Raw genomic sequence first — 24,901 nt, 5'->3', positions numbered from 1 at the left:
ACGGGCCGGGCAGGGCCGGGCTTTCGGGTAAACCCGAGCCCGTGCAGTGCTCTACGTAAAGCTACTTCAATTACAAATATGGCATTGCTTACTTGTCCGACACTCTCACACGTCCGAATATTGCCGTTCCAGCTGTGCATGCTTGAGATATTTCTGCGGGAAAACGAAACACATATATATGGTCAACTTCAACCACGCCGTCAGCCTTGTTGTGAAGACGTATACGCTGAATTAGCGGCGTGATAGATGAAAATAAGTTTGCCCCCAAAGAAATGCGAATTAAAGGAACAACTGAAACACAATGTTTACAACTTACAAACCAGAAGCAGATATCATGATTCTGTAAAGTATATCTCTTATATCGTCTAAAGTGGTCAAATATAATAGAATGTTTTGCAACTCACGTGAAAACGTTGAATAGTTCAAGCGAGTTGTGCACAAGCGTCACACATTAGTCGGGCATTTCAGAGCAGTGTAAAACACGTGAATGAATGTCATCTTCATTAGAAAGGCCGAAGCCTTGGCCTATGTTGGGGGGCTCGGGGAATTCAGGCGTGGGAATGGGTGGAAAGGCAGATGATGGTCACGCAGCTGTCTGCGTGGGCCTCATTGTCTGAACAGCAAATCAGACTTCTCAGTTAAGACCAGAAGCGCACATAAATTTTACTTGCACATATAAGCTTTGCCTGCTTTATACGTATTAATAGGTGCAGTTTAAAGAAGAATGATGCCATTTTTATTGCTGTATCATAGGAAAGTAAACTTAGTTCCTCAGTTTTATTTATGATTTTCATTTTTTTCACAATTCTCGCAGAAAATTACCATCCTAAACGAAAGAAACATCTACAGCAAGCCATTAGCATTTAAATTGGTTCCCTCGATACTGTCAAAATAATTTCCCAAGTTAATAACAACTAATTACGTAATTAGGGGAAATAAAAATAGTCTGACTTCCTCCAAGCGACGGCAAACGTTACCTTGGTTCTGTCCAGCTACGTAGCACTTTCAAATTTTAAAATTTTGTCACAAGTTACGTGCGGAACCCAGTACAAAACCACGAAAAGCGCCCGCTTATCGTGCCATGCTCCTGTACATTCCTCTCCTGCAGAATGTCTTCCCTCTCGCATGCCAGATGAGAAAGTTCTGTCACTGGTAGCGCAGTACGGGATTGTCGAGCAGGAGAGGTTTCGAGAAGAGGTCTTTATGCTAGACTGTACATAATTAAGCTGATGATAATAATGATAATAAGCAAAACACTAAGAAGCAGCATCACGAGCATAGATTCGATAGAGAAAAATAGGTGATTTTGGTTCTAAAAAATTCCTAAGTGAAAACGCGACGAGAAGTGTCACCGAAAGTGTGTAATGGGGTGAAGATAAATTATAAACCAATTTACTTCCCAAAGAAAGAAATGACAATCGTACTTACATCATCGTGATCGTGATTGCGAAGATTAGGATGAATACAGAATTTACTGCGGACATCGTAAAGCTGGATCCTGTCAATGTTTTCCTACGAAAACCACTAGCTTGTGGTAAAATTTCGATTCCTTTATACACAGATACTTACGTAAGTATCAGGCAGCATCCCAGGCATCTCTTTCTTTTTTTCAATGACGTGAATTTCAAAGAAGGAGAGAACAATTGGCTGTTGGACTTTCCGGACGCTAAATATGTCTTCTATCCGCATAAAATAAAAAAAAAATACCTTTTGCGCACTTGACGTATTGTATGGTATTGTATGTTCAGCGACACTTCAGAATCAGATTTTCATAGAATAAAACAGTGCTAACAATGTCATGATAATGCTCTAGCTTCTAGTAGTGCACGGCAGCCGCATTATAAGCGCAACAATTGAAGTCCTTGCACTTTTTTCACAGATATGTCGAAGAATGAAACAACAGAAAGCTGAGCAAGTTGGCATAAATTTGTGCTCACTTCAAAAGGTTGCGCCTAAAGGGAAAGAAGGAAAACACACAACGACGAAAAAGAAAAAAAAATGCAATCGCGCATATTCTGTGGAAGGCAGCGCCAGCCCCTCAAGCGTGGAGAAATGTAATCACGCTTCGAGAGATGTCGGTTCAGGCATGGCGATTCTTTTTCAAAGACAATGGGAGTATGGTTCATGCACGTGTCATTGCTATCAGAATATGCATGCCTCGACCATAAGACGCAAGTTGGGATTCTGTTGCCCGAATATACCTTCACTATCTTCGAAACTGGGAATACATTTACATTAACTATAGTGACACGAACGGGTGTAGACAGTGGTCCACCGACCGGTAAATGACCGTTAGTGCTCGGTTTATTTCTTGTTGAAGCAAAGACCCGCCACCTCAGCATAGAAGCAACCACACTGAAAAGGAATTTTTAAAAACACATCAGAAACGACTTGTTACCAACTTTGTATGATGCTTACGTGACACCTGTCACGTCTTCTTTACTCGTTCGACTTGCTGAGAGCGAACTTGAGGCTCCAAAATAGATTTCGAAATTTTGCTTTGTGACATCTATCTTAATCGAGCCGCGCAATCATTAATAGTGAAGAACACCAAACACTTCATCGTTAACTTAATACGTAATCAGCGGAAATGATATATTAGCTATTGTGTATGTTTCTTTAATTTAGAATATGCAACTAATTGTTAGAAGTGCACAATAGTTGGGGGACTAATTGCCATGGTGGTTCGTCTGTCGTCCAGTGCGTGTTACATAAAAGGCGCGACAAGTCTCACTGACGATCAGCTCCACAAAAGTCTGATGAAAAAATTTACTGGCCCTATTATTCGATGACTATCCTCCGACATCCACAAGAACGAACATTGTCCTGTGCTTATGGTAATCCTTGAACTACTTGACCCCTTTGATATCCTATCCAAATCCTGACGTGTCCTATCCAAATCCAAATCTACTCCAATTCGTTTGTTTGCGATGTCTTCACCAACCTTTTTTTATTTTTAATGTATTTTTATAGCGACAGCAGCTAAAAGCTTCAAAAACGGTCCTATCTGTATTTCCCGTCCCGACGATGACGAAGTTGACGGTCGTCGTCATTGCGAAATCGTCATCAGGCGACCTCCTCAATCTCAGCTAATAACTCGCCATCAGGACAAAGAAAACGAACACATTGTGCACTGCTGTTTCATTGCTCACGCTGCAGGCAATCCAAGCCACAGCAAACCGGCTTATATAGTATAGGACATTTTAGCCGCAAATTAATGCTGACGAGCTCATCGCTCTTTAGCGTAACCGAACACTAAATCACGACTTGGTGCCTGCATACAACTTGTCGGCTTATAGTATATCTTAAAGCACGCATATCTGCTATAACAGAAGGGAACATGTTATATTCCATGGTTTTATCATTACAGAACCGTGACACTGAAGCTGTGGCAAAACATTAGAGTGCTATATAACGAACGTCGGCGAAACTTCGGCAGGGCTAGCTACCAAATTTGCGCCCCATTAACTTCGCCCACCACCACCACGAGTGCTTGGTAATTTCTGTGAGGTTATGCACTCCACGCATATTCTGAGTGTTCTGGCACCTGTGAGTGTATTTCGGCATTGCGAATAAGTTGTCATTGAGAAAGTGGTGGTGTCTGCCTTGAAAGCCCGCTGCTTTCGCAGTTATTAAGTTCAGCGGCAAAGGTCTTAAGGCTACAGAGCGCGAAATATCATGACATAATTCTGTTTTTTTTTTCCTCTGATCTACCCTGCTGTGTCTGTCTTTGTAAGCACGGTGCCGCGTTCCTACTGCGCTTCTTTACTGTGTGCTCTGTTTTTTTGTTTTTTTAAATCTTCTTGCCATGGTTCTCGCTTTCTTACCCCCTCCGCTTCACGCTGCCGCTTCACCTCCAGAGAAGCCGAAGCCTCCGATTCGGACAGAACGTTCTCAGAAGGCAGCATTCGCGCGACTGACGCGATGTGCATTCACAGTGGTGTATGCGTCGGTGTGAATTAAAGTACGCCCTAATGGGAGCGGTATATATCTGGTATTAATGCGTTAGAAGTATCAAAGTGAAAAAAAAAAGTGCATCTGTGTGAAGCGTGGGAAGCCAGTCACGTGGTAGAGGTAATTTACTCACTCGCCACCCGTCCTGCCTCTTCGAGGGGTGAAGTGTCTCCTTCGACACACTTCACACTGTGTCGAATGAGCTCTTGAACAGCACCTCGTAATGTGATGGACGCAGTTAAAATCAAGGATCCGGGACCTCAAGGAGGGGCTACGTAATGCTCACGCATTTCTCTCTCATTTACAGCTAAATCACCACTCATTTTTTTTCTAGAAATGGTACTTATCTGGCAGTCGTCGGACATTTCCCGTATTGAATAAATACCAGATTCCCCAGCAGAGTGACACCAATTGCCAACAGGCATGATGGATGCGTGTAGGCCACACGCTAACGAACACGTCAGAAAATTATTAAACGGAAACAAAGTACCATGTTGGGCTTGTTGGCGCATTGGTGTCAAAATTTGTTGCATAAACGTTGCTAATAAAAAATGAGAGAGACGGACAGAAAGAGCGCCTACTCACAGATTATTTTAATTGGAATAACACGGATGTGAGCCACGAAAACAGCAGAAAATTTAGAAGAAAGACAGCCCGACCGTGACTCAAATACCGGCTGTAACCTATTTTGACGTGAAACGTCTTTAAAATCGGTCAGAGGGAGCCGCTGGCTAAAACTTTATTTAATGAAAACATGTTGCACCATTATCACTTACATGTTTGCAACCGTACTACCGACGTGCGTCACTTTGGTATCATTGTGTAGAAGAAATCATAGTGTTTCATGCAATTACTAGAGGGAACTGCGGGGCTAGTTTTTACGGCAGCTGCAAGCACGCCAGTTCAGCCAGCATGGAAATGATGAGTAGTACGTGGATTGGCCTAAACTTTGTCCTTATGGTTTTAAATGGCTCCGTGACCTTGCACAGTTACAATTTTTATGAAAGTACTGCGTTAGCGTTAGAGATGGTTCAATAAACATTATTAAATTTGTGCGATGGCAGGATTCGAACACAGGACGTCTAGGACTGAAGCCCGATATTGAAACCATTACGCCACGGACGCATGGACGAGTGGAAACACTGCAACTAGCAGGGATTATGTCTGCTTGCCAAGTCTTATTACCTTCTGCATTAAAAGAAAATTAGGCGTGTCTACGCTATCTATAGGTGTCCTAACACCCTCTGCAAACAAGCGGGCCTATGACGAATAGGAATCGAGCACGACTGCAAAATTAGATCGTAAGACACCCACTAGCTGTAACATAAGTTAATCATGTAAGCATTATAATGCGTGCTTAAATGTAACTTGGGAATTTGGTTACGTCAATTCTCTACCCTGTATACGTATAGTGCCCATATACACAGTCTGTAGCCCGCACAAGATGCTTCATACGTACCACAATGCGGTTGCATCCCGGATACAGCCTGCCTTACTTTTAGAGCTCACCTCTTCACCCCCGTTCCTGCGTCGAGCGTCGGCGTTCCCGGTGTAACAGAGCGAACGAGCGCAGTGGATGAAAGAGTGAACGCGGAGCGCAGCGGGGGATGAAAAAAGTCGCACTTTCGCCCGACAGGAGAAGCATCGATTGCGATAGCAAATTAGGAGAGAGCTATACGAAGCAAGGATAGTAGTTTAACGGGTCGCGTAACGTTTTAAACATTAGCTTACTAACATTTGCTCACGGCGCGCGGCGACAAGCACGGTGTCATGCGCGCGCAGGTAAACATCAACACATCTCGCTCGATGACCGCAGAAACTCGCTATGAAAACGCCGGAGTGAGAAAGCGCGCCAGCAGCAGCGGGCAAGTTGACCTTCGCGCTGTCTCTCGTCTCGCGTCGACGCGAACTAAACGTCGAAAGCACAGCGCATACGACGCTACCGGCACTCGGCGCATGCACTTTGTCTCCATCGCAGATCGCTTTCAAGATGAAGGCCCTGCGGGCGGGCACTTCGCCCAGGTCGCGGATATCGCTTTCAAGATACGGCGGCCGCGTGGTGAGCAGCAGCCGACAGAGCGGAATGCACCCCCCCTACCCCTTTCCTATCCCTCTCGGTCGCCTCGCCACCGTGCCTCGTGCGCCAAAGACCGCGCGCTTCCGGCCTGCCTTACATTGAGTGCGTTACACTGAGCCGGGATTGCCGGCTCACCCTCGTACGCTTTCACTCGACGATTTTATCGCCGTTGGACTGTATACGGAACCTCACGGCCACGATGACGGCAGAAAAGCGCTTGAAGTGTCCATATAATTGCTATCGCAATAAAAGCAGCGAGAGCGAAGAGTGCGCGAGGAGGAAAGCGGAGGAGGAGGACATGGTGAAAGTGTGAGAAGAAATGCGCAGTGCCGCTGAAAACGCGCACTGCGCCGACGATGGTTGCGAGATGGGGCCACAGTAGCGCGCGTCGTCTGGGAGGTCTGTCTGCGGCCGCTGCTGTGCACCGGGTCCACGCGTTATCCACACGCTGCCTCACGCGATCTCCCGACTAGCGAGGCAGTTGCGCTACACTTTGCTCCGTTTGCAACGTGCCACACGACACAGATTGTTCACGCCGAGACATATTGTACGTATAGAGCTGCGCTCAAATTTCGCATTGGGAGTATCGTGATCGTCGGTGAATATTTCCCCTCTAAGCGGCAGTATAGCTTGTTTTTCATGCAAAATAATAGCTGCTACAAGAAGGAGATGTCTAAAAAGTATCTTATCGAAAAGTGGCGACAGCTGTGAAATCTCTATCACGAACGAGAAGTAGCGATACAAGGCAAGTTGAGCTTAAAACCAGCGTCCGATCAATGGTTCATTGAAGAACAGCCTGCCTTTAGCCCGGCTTCGCAAGTGGAGCCACGAATCTCTGCCTATAATTTTTTGTTCTTTGAAACTACGACAAAGACGAGGTTAAGCGTTCTTTCAAGTTTGTATTTTGTAACAGTCGGCGATTATTATTGAAGCACGTCGTCTGCTACTATAGGCTTAGCGGTGCAATTGGCAACAAGATGACAGCGGTAATGTGCGCCACTGTGATAACGTCGTCTCGAAAACACGTCGTCAGTCGGCTTGCCGACGCCTGCCATTACTGAGGATTTTGACGTTACTGTGTTTTTCCAGCTGTTCCAGCGTTACTGTGTTTTTCCAACGCGATAGGAGTTCTATGAAACAGACTTTGCTGTCGGCGCAGTGGTCTGCATACAATAGGTTTCCACAATAGCTGTAGTTCTTTACCTGGACAGCGCCAGCAATCCAGCCGGCTCGTGAATATGCGCGTGCTGAGAAAGACAACCTTACCAAGAGAACAGACAGAACAGAGAGCATATTTATTTCTAAGCGTATGACAAGATGCGGTGCGCGAATATATTGAGGTCAAAGCCGCGTTTGCGTTCTCTCTGCGTTTACATTGCATAAGCTATTATTTGTGGGAGCGCCTGGTCGACTTAGCTAAGAACCCGACAACTTGCAGCTGTCTTGAATACAATTACATGCACGTATACACCTGCTGCGGTATAGCCCACTCGCTATATGGCGTTACACTGCTGAGCTCCAGGTCGAAGTTTCGATGCCTGCCGCGGCAGCCGCATTTCCATGGGGCCGAAATGTAAAAATGTACAGTAACTTAAGTATCCTCACGTGATTTGAATGCGAAAGCAGCATAACTTCTCCTAATTGGTTACGTCCATGATACGCGACGTCATACATTGTCACGTGTCCTTCAGAACAGTACGTTAATCAACCTTTATTAAATGTGTGCCAACCTTAATCTACTTTAATCCACCTTTCTCTAACTTGTACGAACCTTAATCCACCTTAACCCACTTTAATTCACCTTCGTTAACTTTATTTCATCTTAATTCACTTTACTCCCCCTTAAGTCCCCTTACTTAAACGACAACGCCAGCTCTTCTGCCTCATGGTATATATATAATTCTTTCGCATTAAATACGGCCATTTACTTCGATTTGAGTGGACGTTAAATAAGCTCAAGTGGTCAGAATTATTCCGGCATCCCCCACTGTGGCGTGGCTCATAATCATATTATGGTTTTGGCAGGTAAAACCTCAGATACTTTTTTGACGTTGAACGTCTTTCCTTTTCACCAACATGGGCAAAGAGGGAGGAGGCAGGGTTTGCTTGCTAAAACTGCATATAACGTCACATGTATGCGCCGAAAACGTGTAAATGTAATATCGCTTATAAATACATTTGCAACCGCAGCACCAACGTGCGTTACTTCGGTACCGTTTTGTAGAGAAAAGAAGCCATTACTCGATCTTGCATATGCATTGTGCCCAGATATCGCTGTTATAGCGCTACGCAGGATGCAATCGGAGCAAAATTTTGCCTCCAGCTGGGCGTTCAGAGAGCAAGACAGAGGGATGACAATTCGGGCCCACTACCTTCGACCGCGGCGGGCCCCACAATGAATCGGGAGCGACCACGATTGCAACATTCCACCATTCCAACATTCCAACATTCTTGTAAAGTTATTTACTAGTACAGTACAAATAACTTTTCTCTATAGTGTTCCCTTAAAGTGTAGTAAGCTTTCCCGTTTAACATTTAGTCTCATTGCAGACTTGTGCAGGGCATGTGCATTTAAACATGTAAGCCGCGGTGTCCTAAAAGCAATTTAGGCGTTCTGCTTCCCACTGCTCAAAAGGACGCTGGAATCTAAATTATGTACCTCTTACGGCCGGATGCAAGCGAGTCAGCCAACAACCCAACGCACACTGTCAATCTCGGCTTGCTAGCGTTTCAAGTTATACTGATAGTACACGGGAGCGTCACAGGCAGAGTACGACATAAGCAGCCGTGAAGACGAGGACGAGGACCCGGTCCAGAGCGCGAGCCGCCGTGTACCACTCGCGGGCCACGGCGTTGTTGTACGACTTGTTCTGCACGCCGCCGTCGTCATCGCCAACGCCAGATCGGCCTGCGGGACAGGGACAGGGCAGCCGGTGCACCACGAACTCAGAGAACTTGACGAGGAACACCGGCAGAGCGCAGGACGGCGGACTCCGGGCCATGTTCGTGCTGAGAATGGTGCTGAGCGCGATGAGGGCGTTCATCAACACCCCACCTCCAAGAACTTTGACTGGGAAGCAGGAGTCAGAAAAAAAAAAAAAAAAAAAAAAAAAGCTCCTGTCATTCTTTGCGAGGGCGCCTTTTGTTCTCTCAGCCACCCCAACTAGATAGCATTGCTACACCAGCATATATCATTATCGTCAGTCCATTTTATACTCACTGTTGGACGAAGGTCTCTCCAAGTGACCTCCAATTACCCCTGTCTTTCGCTGGCTGACATCATCTTATGCCTGCAAATTTCTTAATTTCATCGCACTACCTAATTATTAACCCTCTGTTTGGCACCCATTTTTCAACTCTCGTAGACCGTTGCTTATCTGCCCTATATATCCGCATTATATGGCCTGCCCAACCCTACCTTTTTTTTTTCTCTTTAAATCTCGACTAAGCTATCGGCTAGCCCTGTTTGCTGTCCAGTCCACACCGCAGTCTTCCTGTGTTTTGAGCGTACGCCTGACTGAAGTGACAGTGCGTACAGGGGCATTAAAATCACGACCAAGGCTCACAATTACCACGTGTTGTCGATAGCGTACCTTCTCATTTTGGCAACTTCAGTAAAAATGACATATTAGGTTTCTTGATTTTACAACTGGTAAGTCAGGGGGGACATTCAATTCAGTCGATCTAACTCTAAGACAACCAGAACATCTAAACCTCAACGATACAAGTTTTCTTGTCTACTGCTCAAAAAAAAAAAAAAAGTGAATATGACTTGCAACACGGTCACTGGATGGCATAAGTGACGGACATATCTCACGGCTGACTACGTGGTGCTGCAGTCGCCATCAAGGTTCAGCATGAGCAACGCGGTCATTGCACAGCATCTCTACAGGTTAGCAGGCACAGGTGTTCCAAATATATATGTTACTTTCGAACACCCGTTTAAAGCAAGCGCATCTTAATCTCGACCGCCGGCACCTCCTGTTGGCAAATTCCACGCTGGGGCGCGGGTTCGATGACGGAACAGCTGAAGACAAAGTTATGGCGAGCGAACACTCGCGGCAAGCATACGACAATAACGGGCTGAGGTTCTTTTCGTTCTTTCCGAGTGTCCCCGCAGTCCCGGGAAAAAAAGATGGCTGTTCCATAGAGACGCTGCCAATTCTGGTCTTCACGCACGCATGTTCTTGCGCCATCTGAATAATTATTTAACGCAGCAGAACACGTGGAACAGGAAGGCGCGGTCACACACAAGAGTTAATTCCAATTGGTCTTTTTTTCATCACGCATAACCTTACATACACACAAAGAAAATAAAATGACAGAACAGTTAGTTTCACCCAAGAAACCATAACACGGGTCTCTTCGGCAGTCGCCGACAGCGCCTGCAGCGTGTACATCCCAATAAAGATCACTTGGAAGTAGAAATTGTGTGTGTCCACACACCTCTCTCTCTCGTGCGTTCTCTTTTCCTAAGAAAATGTTCTGTCTAGTAATCTATTCATTCATCTATAACTCTTTCGGCGTTCACCTATCCTAGGCACGTGGCTCGATCCCGAGAGGATGTCATCCGTTCGGTACAGCAGAAGCAGCGACGTCAGCAGGGCGGCTCCAATGAGGGTGAGCTTGCGCTCCGACTCGGGCGGAAGCCAGAAGACCAGCAGCGAGAGCAGCACCACGGCGACGGTGGGCACCAGGACGGTGAACAGGTGCAGTGACGTGCGCCTCTCCAGCAGGACGTGGAACGATATCTCCGGATACTCGTACTCGCCCATGTTGAAGCTCAGCAACGACCTGCCCGCAGTGCACGTGCGGGAGAAATTTTAAGGCACCTCAATTAAGGCATCTCAAGATCTGTAATTTGGTCAGCTGTCGTGCAGATTAGTTCAGTTATTATACTCGCCGCTTAGTGGCTGTGGAATTGTCCTGCTAAGCCCGAGGGGTTGGGGATCAAAATCCCGGCCGTGGTGGCCACATTTCAATGGGTGGCGAGATTCAAGAACGCCCGTGTATCGTGCATGGTGACCGTTAAGGAACCCCAGGTGGTCGAAATTAATCCTGAGTCACCCGCTATGGCGTGCCTCATAATCATGTCATGATTTGTGCACATAACAGTGCAGAATTTAATTTTAATTAATTAGTCGAGTTATTTCGCTGCGTTTCTTTTTATATTTTAGAGACGTGGATATACAGAGCATTACAAAGTACAATGTCTGTTCAATCAGTATACTACCATTTTGTAAACAACTTTTAATGAGCTTATAAACAGTTTACAACCGGTAATAGACATCTACAACCCGTTTCCAGTCCGTTTCAGTTTCAACAGAACTATAAGCATCAGAATAATTCCTTCACTAACGCATTTATAATATATTTATAGAAGTGAACTATACAAGAAGAAGTAGTTTATTGATGTGAAAAAGTAGAGAGGTCGGCCGGAATATGGAGCATCTGGCCTGCTACTCTACGTAAGAGAAGGGGAGGAGGGGAAGAAAGAGGGTCACAATGGGGGATGATAATGGGAGGAACTAGGTGAAAGGACACATTGCACAGATGATTATCACAAGCGTGAGTCCAGGCCCGTGTCGCCTAAGAAGCGTGAAAAAGCACGCATTGCCTCTGTGGTCTGACAACTCTGTGGCCCTGCGCCTAGCAAGAGGTCCTCCGACAGTGGTCTATTATATAAATGCCTCAAGGTGGCTGCCACTGTGAGTCTTTCGCGTGCATACTCAGGGCACACCACGAGCACATGGTCTATAGTCTCTATAACACCACACACTGAACATTCCGGGGAGTCTGTCCGTCCAATGATGTGCAAATATTTGCGCGTGAAAGCGACGCCTAATCGCAGTCTGGGTATCAGGCATGTATGAGGGCGTGGAATTCCACGCAGAACAGGAAATTGCATATCGGGATCCAGCCTTTTAAGGCGAACGTGACGAGCGTCTGGCTGGGCCCAGTATGTTTTCGTCCCACTCCTCATTAATTTCGACAGGAGGCATGTGATGTCTGGTCTAGAGAACGGCACTACAGTTCGCAGGCCATTGCTGAGGGCGCGCTTTGCTTCAGCATCGGCCATCTCATTACCACTGAGATTATACAAAACTACATAAATTAGAATGTAAGTTCGAACAGTTAACTGCTACTTTCTAAAGATTTGTTATCAGCTTGTGAGCACTTTACGACCATGGTATAAACCATTACAACCAGTTTCCCACTAGTTTCCGGCTCAACAGTACGATAACCATCAGGCAAATGTTCTCCTTAATCTGTAACAAGATTAGAGCAGCAAGAGTATATACGAGTATATATTGCAAGTCAATGACTTAAAATAAATACAGATATTAATTACTTATTAATGACCAGCCACTCAACGTAAAGCGCAAACTAATTTTAGCTTTCAGACCAGCCGTAAACAAGAGAACAAGGAGGGTTAGCGTCAGTTGTGTAAGGGCCGGCTGGAAACTTTTCCGCTGGAACAGTCGTGATCATAATCACTATGATAATGCTTCATCATCATCATCATCATCAGCAGCAGCCTATATTTATGTCCACTGCAGGATCTCCCTGCGATCTCCAATTACCCCTGTCTTGCGCTAGCTGATTCCAACTTCTGCCTGCAAATTTCCTAACTTCATCTCCCCACCTAGTTTTTTAACACGAAAGTGTTTTATGCCGGGGTCCACCAAGACTTCACTGACGTATTTCCGTCACGGAAATACGTCATAGAACATAATACAAAGAAAGAAACCAGAAGAAAAAGTTCCACAAACATGCAAAATTTGGAAATCGAACCCACGACCTCTCGGTCCGCGACGATAGATCGCCGAGCGTTTAACCCATTGCGCCACAAACGCATTTGCAGAGAGCTACACAGACGCGCCTTATATATCTAACACTCCTCCGTGTACCCGCGCTCTTGCTCGGGGCGGTGCCGCCGCCTACGAGCAGAAAAGAGAAGTACTGCATTATGACACTAACGCGCACCGACAGTGAACGCTTCGGTGGTCTCAGCGCTACGACGCCTCGATGCCAGCATTCGAAGGGACGCTGGCATCAAGAAGCACTACCAACGCCACCTAGGTGGCGTTCACCGCACTCAGCACAGCGGAGCCTGGCCTCCGCAATTAGCTCTGAAAATGTTTCTGTTGATCGCGGAGGCTGCAATTACGACGCGCTGTACGCGCTGATTTGACTCGGTGACGATTCAGTTACGTGCTTTGTCTTGCACGTTGTATTAGTGTGTCAGTTACGTGCTTCGTCTTTCGCGTTGTGCTAGCGTGTGCAGCGTAGTGCAGCTTCCATATGCACGACGGTTGCTCATGGTCATCGACGTTGGTAGTCGTGATGGAGGAGACGTGCCACCAGGCGTCAGCGTGGGTGCATCAACGCCCAAGGGCGCTTTAGCCACAAAACACCAATAGACATTATATATCAATGTGCAATAAACATTACACTAGTTCTGTGAAGACACGTTTCACTTTCGTGTTCTATACCGATTCCTATATAAGAGGGATCAACCACATTTTTTTTTACCGTCCTCGACTGCGCTTCCCTTCTCTTGGTATCCATTCGATAACTGTAATGGTCCACCGGTTTTTTATCCTGCGCATTACATGGCCAGCCCAGCTAATTCATGGTTAGAATTATCTAAATGAACATTGCAATACAAAGTCCTCTGATATACAATAAACCAACCCATCCTATTCTTGCTATTTTCTTAACTTATCGCTCCGTCTAATCTTTTACAGGGCTCGTTATGGACCATCATACGACATAAGACATCATAAGACAGTGTTTTCCGCACAACGAAGCTTTCAATGGTTTGCGCCTTCGTCGCGAAAACAAAAGAAGACGCGCACGTGTCGCAGGGAAGGGTGTGGCAGTGTTCAGCATAGAAATAATTATGTATCGTGCCAAATGGGAGTGGCGTACCAGTTGCCCTTAACATGTGGAAAATCGTACTTCGGTGAATATGAGAGGCACTATTAACCTCGGATCAAGGAAGCACGGGCGATCTCTTTCGGTGCCATCGAGATTACACCATCTGCCAGCGTACTGCAGAGATTGTATAGGTGCGAGCCAGGTTTCGTGAACGCTGTAGTACTTTTGAAAGACAGAAAAAATCATGGTGCGTAGGACCTTCGATGCGTTTCTTATCAGGAGGATGAGAGAGGGGTGCGTTAGCCACCCTTCACCCGCTGCGCTAACCCAGCGGTTGCGGTCCTGCGCTGTTAAACCCGAGGTCGCCGGATCAAATCTCGGCCGCTGCGGCCGCATTTCGATAGGGGCAAAACGTAAAACGCTCGTATAGTTAGATTTAAATGTACGTCAAGGAATCCCAGGTGGTCGAAATTAATCCTGCACCTTCCACTAAGGCGTCTGTGGTGTAGCATCAGTGTCGCTTTGGTACGTTAAAACCTCACGAATCAATCATTTATGACATTGTGACCACCATACTTCGGGCAATGGTGTATAGAAAAGCTAAACGGTCTATTGCGCCTGCACTTACCTCTTACCCACTATGGAGAGAACTCTGAATTCTGAATGTTCCTGTTCAGGAAGCGTCGGCTGACCAGCCAGCGTAAGGTTGACTTGCTTCTCCTGGGAAATGGCGTTGGTGAAGGCGATGCCGCACTTGTGCCGGTCGAACGGGAAGTCGCTCATGTCCGTCTGGACACAGCGTGGACAGAACAAAAAACAAAGCGAGACGAAAAGCTGGTAAATTGTTCAGAAATTTAAATGACGTCACCACCACTGAGCTGTATACGCCCAAGTTCTTGGCGTCTTTCTCAGTATTGTCAAACGCTACGCTGATTTTGCTGCTGAGTAGTAATTAGCAATAGCACTGTGGTATAGAAAAATACTAGTGTCAGACCACCAATAACACATGGTTGGACTGGCTCATATATATCGCCACTTTGACGTGTCCGCTCCAACGGAAATTTGTACCGACGCCAGCGCCCACGGTGTCGGCGCTGTTTAGTAGGGAGTGACTTCTTTGGCACTTACGGAAGGTAATTTACGAATACTGCGCTATTTATTTTTCTGTATAATGTTTCTTTAAGCACCTCAGCTTTTTGCACAACACCAGCACGGACGAGACATGTAAAGAGGCAGTTGCCGTGAGATAACCACTTCACATGACATTGGACTTGCGTTTGGCGAATGCATCATTGGGTTACGCCTCTGTGGCGAAGTTTTGAATGCAGTTGTTGGCTTTAAAGTCCCGTGGCGGAGACGCTCACCTCGCATACCCCGCTGATGGAGAAGAGGGGGCACCACTTAGTCTCTCCCGAACTGGTGAGCGATACCATGGCATCTCTGGTTCCACGCAAGTCTAACCTGAAACGAGCAGATTCCGCTGACGTCACTAACTGCAGGAACACCTGTAGAGACAGCCGAGAGACCAAGTTGGCGTGCTTCAAATCGCACGGTGGCTTTGCTGGTCTTGAAAGCTTCGGGAAGCTCGAGTACAAGTCTGAGTACAAGGCACTCGTCTCAGGTAGCATAGCAGATCTTAACTATCTTCGCGGAGAACTTTCTGAGGCAATAAAAAAAGGAAACCTGTGGAGGGAAATCGCGCCAAGTAAGAGCGCTCCTGGACATAGTTCCAGATTCTGGCTGGCGCTGGATTGTACCGTGTAACAGACGAGATGAAAATCCTACTCAAAACAACAGAAGTAGACAAAACGCACCACTGAGTGTTACATTTGACTTACATTATTTCCACTTCCACGTTTGGGCAAATGTGAAACCATCGCACGTGGAAGCTACGTTTATTCACGATACGTTCCAAGAAACCGAAAGCGCAGTGAAACTTTGCCGCACTACTTGGCGTAGTAACACATGCGGCGAAGCTCCGCCCTTGTAGCCGTTACTTAATTGCCACAGAAAGTTGCCCGCTAGTATTGTGTGGTTGAATGAAAAGAGGGGGCAGTGACGCAGGGAAATAACTTGGTGTTCTAATTTTATTATTTGTATGCTTTCATTCACAGATGGACCTTTCCTTTCTCTTAGCACCCTGAAGAGAAAGTATGCCTTATAAAAAAAGAAAGAAAGAAATAACGGTACCCGATGGAGGCGGATGAGCAACACAAAACAAAAGAAATATCCACCGTGTTCTTACAACTAGACACCTACTTCCCCTCCTTTCTATGTGTGTACACTCCTGCCATGATGCAAGGAAATTGTGAATAATGTGATCTTTAATGTCAACAAAGAGTCCTGTTCTAGAACTTATCCGCCTTAATTTCCGAGCCTATTTATTTATCTAATGCCTATCGCGTCGGTTTTGTTTCTTCTGCAGAACCTGTACATTTTATTCGTCAAGAAATTTAGCTGGGCACTCTCTGGCATAAAATAGAGAGCTGTAGGAAGGTGTCAGCGCCACGAACCACAAGTGGTGTGCTGCAAACCGTCGTCTGCTCACGTGTTCTACTCTGATATATGTCCTCTTCAGCAGTGGACCGACGAGTGCATTAACAATGGAACGCTTCCATTTAGTTTGCGGCAGGATTCAAGTATCATCCTCATCATCAGCCTATATTTATATCCACTGCAGGACGAAGGCCTCTCCTTGTGATCTCCAATTACCCCTGTCTTGCGCTAGCGGATTCAAGTATACGGTGGTACAATTTTCTACGTAATCGTTATGCTTCTTTTCATTTTTCTTGTCTCCGCAATGAAACTAATTTTGGTCTACTCGGATGATGCTAGTCAAAAGCTAAGATTTAAACTACAACATATTGCGTGCAACTTAGTCAAAAGAACTCCATTTCGTTTCATTACTAGCCTCTTCTTATTTCTAAAAAAAAAATTGAAAATAATATTTCTTTGTTAAGTCTTCCATTCGACCGCTCACCCTATTGTTTATTCGTTGTTGTCGCCTACATTAACGATAACTTTTTCTCCGAACTATCAGTTCTTAGAATCGGTTTAACCTAGCTGACGTCATTAAACTCGCCTGAAGCAACGCTTTTTCCCCAGCTCTATGTTATCCCGTATAAGTTGTACTATTTGCGTCCTTTTGTTCAGTTGAGCGTTAACATGACTGGTATTTTCTATTTCGGTCTCATTGTATTATACATAAGGCTTTCCGAATAGCTATTCTGGTGAATTGGCCGTTTTTTCTTTTTATCGTAATATTCTATCATGCATGCGCGTCTATTTGCGTATAAACGTTCACATCTCCTTACTGCAATGCCCGCTGGGCTAAAGTAGGTGAACTAGCCAATACATTGATAAATAAAGAACTTTATTGAGGTCCTGAAGGGATCCTAATAAGCAGAAAAATAAACAAAGTCCCTGTTTTTATTTTGAAGTCGGTGACAAGCAGATGAGATCTGCCTTTTTGAGAGCTTTCAGTGAAGGCTTGGTACAGTAAAGCGACGCACTTTCGGCATTTAAATTTTATAAAGCACTCACGGTGACATGTGGATAATTGACGGCGTCCATATCTCGCTCGAGTTCACGAAGACGCTGTCCACGCCACCGTACTTGTCCGGGTCCCAGCCGAGGCGCTTGTCTTTCCATGACTTGGCACACAAAAAAGAGAGAGGGAAAGGCGAACGGTGTCATGAGTATTATTTTATCGTTCTGGTCATGTATGGCAGCGGAACACAAGCAAAGACAGAAGGCGTAAACAAGCTAGCAAGCGTGGAGGCAATGAAAAGCAAGAAAGGTTTACAAAAATATATAAGCTTCTCAAAGTGTGGGGATAGATGTGAAACGTTCACTATTTTGTTCAGGTTGGAGAGTGACTCCGACTGTGAACAACGTCGGTTTAGATAAGTGTGGCAGGACAGTGTTAAAAAAAGTGAGGCCCCAAAATGCTGAGGGAGGAACCAGTAAATTCCAGGACCAATAGAAGAGCCTCTTCAACAACACCGATCCTGCAATGAAATACAACACAACTCGCAGAGTAAATTACATTGGAGATAAGAGGCTGCAGCTTAAGTTCAATTACATAAGTTGAAATATTCTCGCTATATTGATAGATTTCAGAGTGTGTTGGCTGTTGATAACTTTTAGAGTGGAGCATTTCTTTTTGGGCATTTATTCGATCATCTCATGTATATTTCGTTGTTTTTTTTTCTTTTTCTACCATATTGTAATGTTCATTTCTTTTTTTTTATCTCCTCTATTTCTTCCTTTTCTGTTCCTGGCTCCACTTTCCGTGCGCGTATGTTATTGCATAAGCCCAGGTAGCTCTTGTAGACTTGTTTATTTTTTTTTTTCAGACGTTCATCAATTAATGAACAAGAAGATGCTGCTATGCTGATTAAAACACAACCCACAGCATCTGCACGACGCTCGCGATGTTTTAAAGATACAGAGATATGTATTTCTGTTTATCCTGACCAACTATAATGGTTGACGGCACAACTGAGGACCGCACCAAGAGGGAAAGAAGTTATCACAAAGATCCTTCAAAACTGTGCTGTTTAAGAGGGAACGACTGACAAGGACGAGCTTAAGTTCTTGTCACCCTTCTTGCCATGGTCCAGTCCAAATGCGCAGTTTTCAAGAACGCGACCGTACTAATTTGACAAGCTGGCTATACCTATCACAAATGCGACTCTGTGGTGGCCCGGCAGATGAGTTTCCCTTACCAGGCAAATGAATGCGTTCAGGAACAGGTGACGGCGCCTTGGTGTCTGAAAGAGACAATTAGAAGGTGTAGGTCAGAAACACGACTTCCAGTAGGCGATGTTTTAAGAATGTCATGAGCGCCGCCCACCCCCCTCTCCCCCATCGTTGCTGGATATGGAAAGTGGCAGGTAAAGGTCAAACAAACACTTTAAGTAATGAAATATACTAAACTCATAATTTTTCATTCGTCTGGTTGCGTCAACAGTTGAGTTCTTTGAGCGCCTAACACCATGGAAAGGTATTTCTGAATATGCGTTAAGCACCAATGTCAGATACAAATACTCTCGTCATGATCGTGCACATATTCTGCATCGTAAGCACCATTTGGTATGCAGGCACGAATGCCTCTCACAGTGATCAATCTCTAGATATTCCATGCCTCAGGTTATGAGAAAGCATACCTAATCTATGCTTGCAAATTTCTCATGTTATCGTTCTTTGTACTCCAACGCCCCCTTGACTACGACGCCGTGCGTTCGCAGACAAAGATCACATCAGATCATGTTCACTCTGCTCTGTGACTGTTTGCAGGCCATGTGCCCCGTCAGGACACATTCCTTTTGCTCGCCTCCTGAAGTTTACCTGGATGCATACGGTTCTAATGAACTACACTTCACTTCCATTCAATGTTGACTTTCACAGAAGACGTCTTACCAGAGCGGGGACACTGACGGGCTTCAAATCGAATGAAACAACGGTCGTTTCGTTCACGCTAGTCTGTGGCCTCGCAGTCCTCCGGTACTTGCCGGCATTCAGGATGTTAGCTTTTATGCGTTTGATCTGCTCGGCACGATCGTCGAGTGCTGAAAGAAGCAGCAATGAAACTAAGTGAAGAAAATTATTACCGGAAAGGGTCGCGGATGAACGAGAGCCACCCAACATCATATAGCTTTGTTACTAGTGCGGCCATTACTCGAATACAAACGGTAATTTACGCCGCACGCGCGGTTATGCAGCTATATGTGAAAGTATAACACGTGGCGCTGGTATTTTACACGAGCAGACCGATAGCGATAGTGTCGCTTCTCCAGCATAACTACAGCATTTCCGTAGACAGTTCTTATTTGCAAGATTATAAAACGCAGCCTAAAGTCTGACCTCCCACCCGCGGAGGTAGACGATACTTGTTAAAAAGCAGAATTGTATTGCAGGTGATGGGAAAGAATCGTTAATTACACAACGAAATCAATATAGCTCATTCATAAGAGTGGTCCGTGCTTAGGATATATGGCATCGTTTCACATCGTTCCGCAGTTCCGACTAGTCAGTGAGCGTGGTCGCGAGGTGTTTCAAGTTCACTGCCACAAACAAAATTATGTGGCCCGTTTCTTACCATTCTACCGGTGACTGCTATATTCTAGCGCTCTGCCGAAATGGGTATAGTTGAACCCTACAATATACTTTCATTTGTTTCATTTATCGCCGATGGTGGACAGACAAAAGCGCCGATGGTACGGAAATGAGGCAAGGTTGAGTAATCGCAAGAGAAAGCGGACGTACCTTGGGCGAGACAGAGGGCGAAGAAACAGAAAACGAGAGGGCATTTTCGCAGCTGGAGCGTCCGCATTTCGCGTGTCGTCCGACACCGAGCCGACGATGCCAACTTGGCGGGGGAGTGCCCGCCGTTCCACTCTCTAGTCTCCTGTTTCTCTTTCGCTGCATTAGGGGGGCGTAGCTGCGTCTCATATCGTGTTTAACATTCACTCTGTTCTTCTGCACCAGTGAAGCTTAGACTCGCTTGCTGGCCCACTAGCGCAGTAGCACGGTCGTTCATCGTTTGCTTGTTCATTCTCTCGCTAACTCACTCACTCACTTTTATTTTTTGGCCTGGATTTCCAAGCGCCCAAATGGGGGATAAAATGAAATGTGAAGATGCAGACCAGCTTCATGAAAATACTGCAAAAGCCACTTGTGAAATGGATTGTTTATGGGCCATCGTGCATGCTAATCAGGTTGATCTGTTCTTAATCTCACAACTCTGGGTGCCTCTTCACGGACTGTCTTTCTCTCTGTGCATGTCCAAATTGCGTAGAGGCGGGCATCCGTAGCAGACGCAGAAGCACAACACTTCGGAAATTGAATATGTTATTCATTCGGTAAAGACCAGGTACAGGTAAGGGGTTGTGTAAAGGCCACCGCATCCTGAAGTCTCCAGAGAGAGACTTCCTCCACCACATAAAGAATGCTATGAAGGAAGCATTCACTCACTCGCTCGCTCGCTCACTCACTCACTCACTCACTCACTCACTCACTCACTCACTCACTCACTCACTCACTCACTCACTCACTCACTCACTCACTCACTCACTCACTCACTCACTCACTCACTCACTCACTCACTCACTCACTCACTCACTCACTCACTCACTCACTCACTCACTCACTCACTCACTCACTCCACTCCACTCCACTCCACTCACTCTTGTTCAGTTACCCTCACTAGACCCACAAGTTTGTTCTTTCATTCTCTATCACACTTTCATTCAGTCACTTCACTGACTATCTCACCCACTTATTCCCTCACCCCAACTCACTGGGTCACTGACTATAACACTCGCTCAATCACATACTGACGACGATGACAATAACGTGAGACTACTGAGGAATTTCATATTAAGCTGTAATAACAAGTTACTCTTCCGAAATAGCAAAACGGCCATTCTTATCGTGAGAGGAGTCTTCGTAAACCAGAAAAGATGCAAGAAGAAAAAATGGGTGGCGACGACGAGATGAAGTTTCCGTGACATTTCACCATCACGTCATGAAGTTTTAGAGCGCCAACTCGAGTCCAGGAAATTATTTACTGGTAAAGCAGGGCTAGATTGTATTCTAATGGAACTAAAGGCTCAGCGTTGCAAGCTTCGCGAACTCCCGCTGCGCTAAAACTGCCCCGACGCGAGAAAACTACCCGTGACGTCACGCTGACGCTCCGGAGTGAGGTTTAGGCGCGAAACTCGGAGGGAAGCTTTGTCTCGATCTTTTCGGCAATAATCATTTTCCCGGTAACTTAAGAAAAATTGAGTATTGAGAGTATACCTTGCTAGTTTCAATTGATTGAGTGTTGCACTTTAGTGTTCCCTTAAGAACTTTGACAGGTGCCCACTATGTGGAATCAGCCATGAAGAGGGCACACCGATTTGTTTGATCGTTAAAGGGACACAAACGGCAACGCTATACATACGAGTTTAGACTTGTAAAGTATTCGAAATTTCTGTTGTTACGAATTTGGATGGAAAACTTTATTACTAGAAACAGACGAAGACTAAGCTAATCTTAGTAGGCGCTAGAGCTTACACATGGATCAGTATGAGCGTAGTACCTTCCTTTTGACTGCGCAAGCGCGCCTCATCATCTTTCTTGGGAACTATTAATTAAACTTTAGCTATAAGTGAGCCTCTGTCCTGTAGACATCGTTTCGTCCCGCCCTAAGTCCGCTCAACGGCACAACATGATGCTCCAACCGGCCCAACAGTCAACGATTCGGATAAGCTACCTTTTTTTGTCCGTGCTGGTATTTTGCACTTTGATTCGTATTACGATTTCGATTTACGCAGCCGTTCCTTCGCCGACCCCCATGGTGGGTATGAGCTTTGGTACGATCCCAACTCAAGCGCAGAAGGCCTCGTTCTTCTATGGCCGCAAATGCAGCTGTAAATTCCTAAGTTGCACGGTGCTCCAATTACCGATTCGCGGACTATTCTTTGACAGCGTATGTAGACCGGAGTTGCTGAGTGGCAAATCCGGAGTTGGAATGATTCCGGAATCATTTTGTGTCTCCCCTTCGTCTTCGCTGTATGCGCTGTAGTAATTACGTATCACAAACACAAGCCCCGCGCAACGTGCGAGTCCAGAGCGTAACATTGGTTGAGGTCGGCAAGCCAAGAAATCGCTCGCGCGAGGCCCGAATGGAGTAATTCGCGAAGAGGACCCGAGCTTCTTTCTTAAGGAATGCGAAGAACACGCTTCCCTAGAACGTCTCCTTGTCCTAGAAGAAGGCGAACGTCAATCTTCTGTGACGAAGTAGACGCGCAAGAGGCGCAAAACACGTAAACGACATTTGTAGGGCCTACCTACAACAGGTTCCTAGTGCATTATTAACACGATCGCGTTAAGGGTCCCGTGTCGCAGAAAATCCGGTGTCGGCGTCTGGCGTTAGTAAGAGAAATATCATCCCGAACCACGCATCCCGAACCGCGCAGGCCCTCCGCGTGGCGCATAGGCGTTACTGAACTAATTGAGTTTATCAAAGATAAATGCATCAGAAAATTTGTAATGTACGACGTACACACAACCTACAGACATGATAGCGTTGGATTGTATTTTGAATATACGAGAAAATATTATTCTGTTACGCGGAAACTCAAACAGAAAACCCTTTACGTGAAAAAAAAAATTTCCAAAGCCAGGGGAACTCAAACATCAACGTGATGTCACTGGCTTTACTCAACACCACTTTGTTCGTCCGGAGGTGTGCGGTCCTTTGGCTTCGGGAACACGTTTGCCAATGTGTACGAGGGTTTGAACGCAGTTAGAACACCTAAAGGCCGTAAAGCCCTGCGCACTCCGTCTGACACCCCGCGGACATACGGAATGCACACAAAGAAAGCCGGCCTTTCGGCCTTGCTCTCGCGGGATCTCTTCATGCGGCGTCGCGTATCATTGACAAAACGCTGAGGGTAACTCCGTTTATGCAAAAGAGCGGCAACAGTAGTTAATTCTTGCTCCTTCAATGTTTGCGTTGACGACAGTGCATCGCAACGAGACCGGATTGGTTTATCCGTCGCAGTTGATCTGCATGCAATTCTGACCGTGGCCCCCTGCCGGATGTTTACGGCAGTATCACACATAAATAGGATTTATTTTCCCATTTGTTGCCATTTGTGTACTGACGATGCCACCCGCATAGGTGGCGAAACGTCTAAGTTCTTGTTGTATTCTATTGTTGAGTAAAGCCAGTGATATCACGTTGAAGTACGAAACCCTCTTCCAGCTGCCGTCTGAGGTCTGTCTTAGTGGGAGCAGCGCGCCCCGCTCGGTCCCTTGCAACACCATCTAGATGGCGCTCGCCTCCGCGCATCCGCAGCAGCGGCGGCGCACTCTGTGCGGGGAAAAAAAGAACCAGAAAGCTCGCCTTCGTGCATAGCATTCGTCGCCAGCGTTGGCAGGTAAACAATGCGGTTACATAAACTGCAGTTGCCGGGAAGCGTGAGAAGCAGTCTGGGATCTTTGAATGTTTCGTGTTCCACCCTTGAAGGCGAAGCTTCAGCATCTCCCAAGTTTTTGAATAGGGGCTCGAATGTTGATGCTTCTGAACCACCGACACGCGCGCGTGGACCCGTCCGTCACTTCAAGTCACTCTTGCACGTGACTTTCAATCAGTGAACCTTGATCATGTTCGTTCATCACGTTCTCACTAACCTCGTCGATAAGGAATTTCAATGAGATGAGCTCAATGTACCAAACAGTCAATGATCCTTACGAAGAGTGTACCAAGGCTTAATCCGGAAAGTGGTTCGCAAGCTGCTTTTGTGAGCCAGAATTGCAATCATGCTGCGTCACAAATGTATGGCGGCTGACAGTGTAATATGCCAGGTGACACTTATATGTTAAATTGGACTTCACGACACCTATATGTCTCTTGCATTTCGCGTAGTTTACATGTGTGCGCGCCAGCGTATGTGAGTGTTTGTGTGTGCGTCTGCCTTTCGACTGTCATTGCCTTGGCCTGAGGTGTACAACACTAAACGAATGTTTGTACCCCAGTAGTTGTGCGTCTCGACGCGATCAGGCTCATCGCGCTCTCCTTACTTTTCTAGAAGTAACGAACCTAGGGGCACGTTTTTAACCCAGAAACTATTTCTTCTATTTAGCATTCTTTAGTAGCGTCACCTGCAGTTACGGATCCTACTGTTTGTGACCTGTACTGTGTGTTCTACTTTATTCCTTGAGATTTGTCATCTCGCTCTTTCTTTCCTCTTTCCTGCCCTCCTTCCTATCTTCCATTGCTATGTTTGTGTCCCCTCCTTTCTGAAGAATAGGCAGGCGTTCTGCCCCTTCCGGTGGCAGTTGCCAGCCTGCTCCTCGCTAATTCCCTTTCCTGTCAAATGCATCTAAGCTTTCAAATCAAATAAATAATTATAATAATAATAGTCCATGCATGATTCATTTGAAATCTCAGTGGGCCATTTACGCAATGAAATGAATACAGGGCAACTG

General features: G+C 46.0%; 1 protein-coding gene and 1 long non-coding RNA gene across 3 annotated transcripts in view; both read right to left on the bottom strand.

Moving 5' to 3' along the window:
- The window catches only part of LOC119466201 (uncharacterized), a 46,874-nt gene extending 45,306 nt beyond the window's left edge, over positions 1–1,568 (bottom strand). The window contains exons 1-2 of one of the 2 annotated variants that reach the window (XR_007463790.1): positions 1,429–1,568; positions 93–153 (exon numbers count right to left, since the gene is read on the bottom strand). This is a non-coding gene — a long non-coding RNA (uncharacterized LOC119466201). The remainder of the gene's footprint in view (positions 1–92; positions 154–1,428) is intronic. The other variant, XR_005195050.2, reaches the window with a different exon arrangement.
- A 7,177-nt stretch (positions 1,569–8,745) lies between these two features.
- LOC119466071 (acetylcholine receptor subunit beta) lies at positions 8,746–20,309 on the bottom strand. The gene is made up of 8 exons (XM_037726560.2): positions 20,186–20,309; positions 19,340–19,488; positions 18,646–18,690; positions 17,459–17,568; positions 15,280–15,376; positions 14,544–14,704; positions 10,563–10,825; positions 8,746–9,101 (listed from the first exon to the last, which is right to left on the bottom strand). Exons 1-8 carry the CDS (start codon positions 20,250–20,252, stop codon positions 8,791–8,793), a joined length of 1,203 nt encoding a protein of 400 aa, XP_037582488.1. The 5' UTR covers positions 20,253–20,309; the 3' UTR covers positions 8,746–8,790.
- Between the last annotated feature and the right edge of the window lie 4,592 nt (positions 20,310–24,901).

This window comes from Dermacentor silvarum, chromosome 10 (assembly GCF_013339745.2).
Source record: "Dermacentor silvarum isolate Dsil-2018 chromosome 10, BIME_Dsil_1.4, whole genome shotgun sequence".
In the NCBI taxonomy this organism is placed as follows: Eukaryota; Metazoa; Arthropoda; class Arachnida; order Ixodida; family Ixodidae; genus Dermacentor; species Dermacentor silvarum.
This window is presented reverse-complemented; position numbering and strand designations above follow the sequence as displayed.

Coding starts and splice junctions, on each gene's coding strand:
- LOC119466071 (XM_037726560.2), bottom strand. CDS start 20,252: ATGCGGACGCTCCAGCTGCGAAAATGCCCTCTCGTTTTCTGTTTCTTC. Junction 17,569..18,645: donor TGAACGCATTCATTTGCCTG/GTAAGGGAAACT, acceptor TTGTGTGCCAAG/TCATGGAAAGACAAGCGCCT. Junction 15,377..17,458: donor TCAATTATCCACATGTCACC/GTGAGTGCTTTA, acceptor TGCTCGTTTCAG/GTTAGACTTGCGTGGAACCA.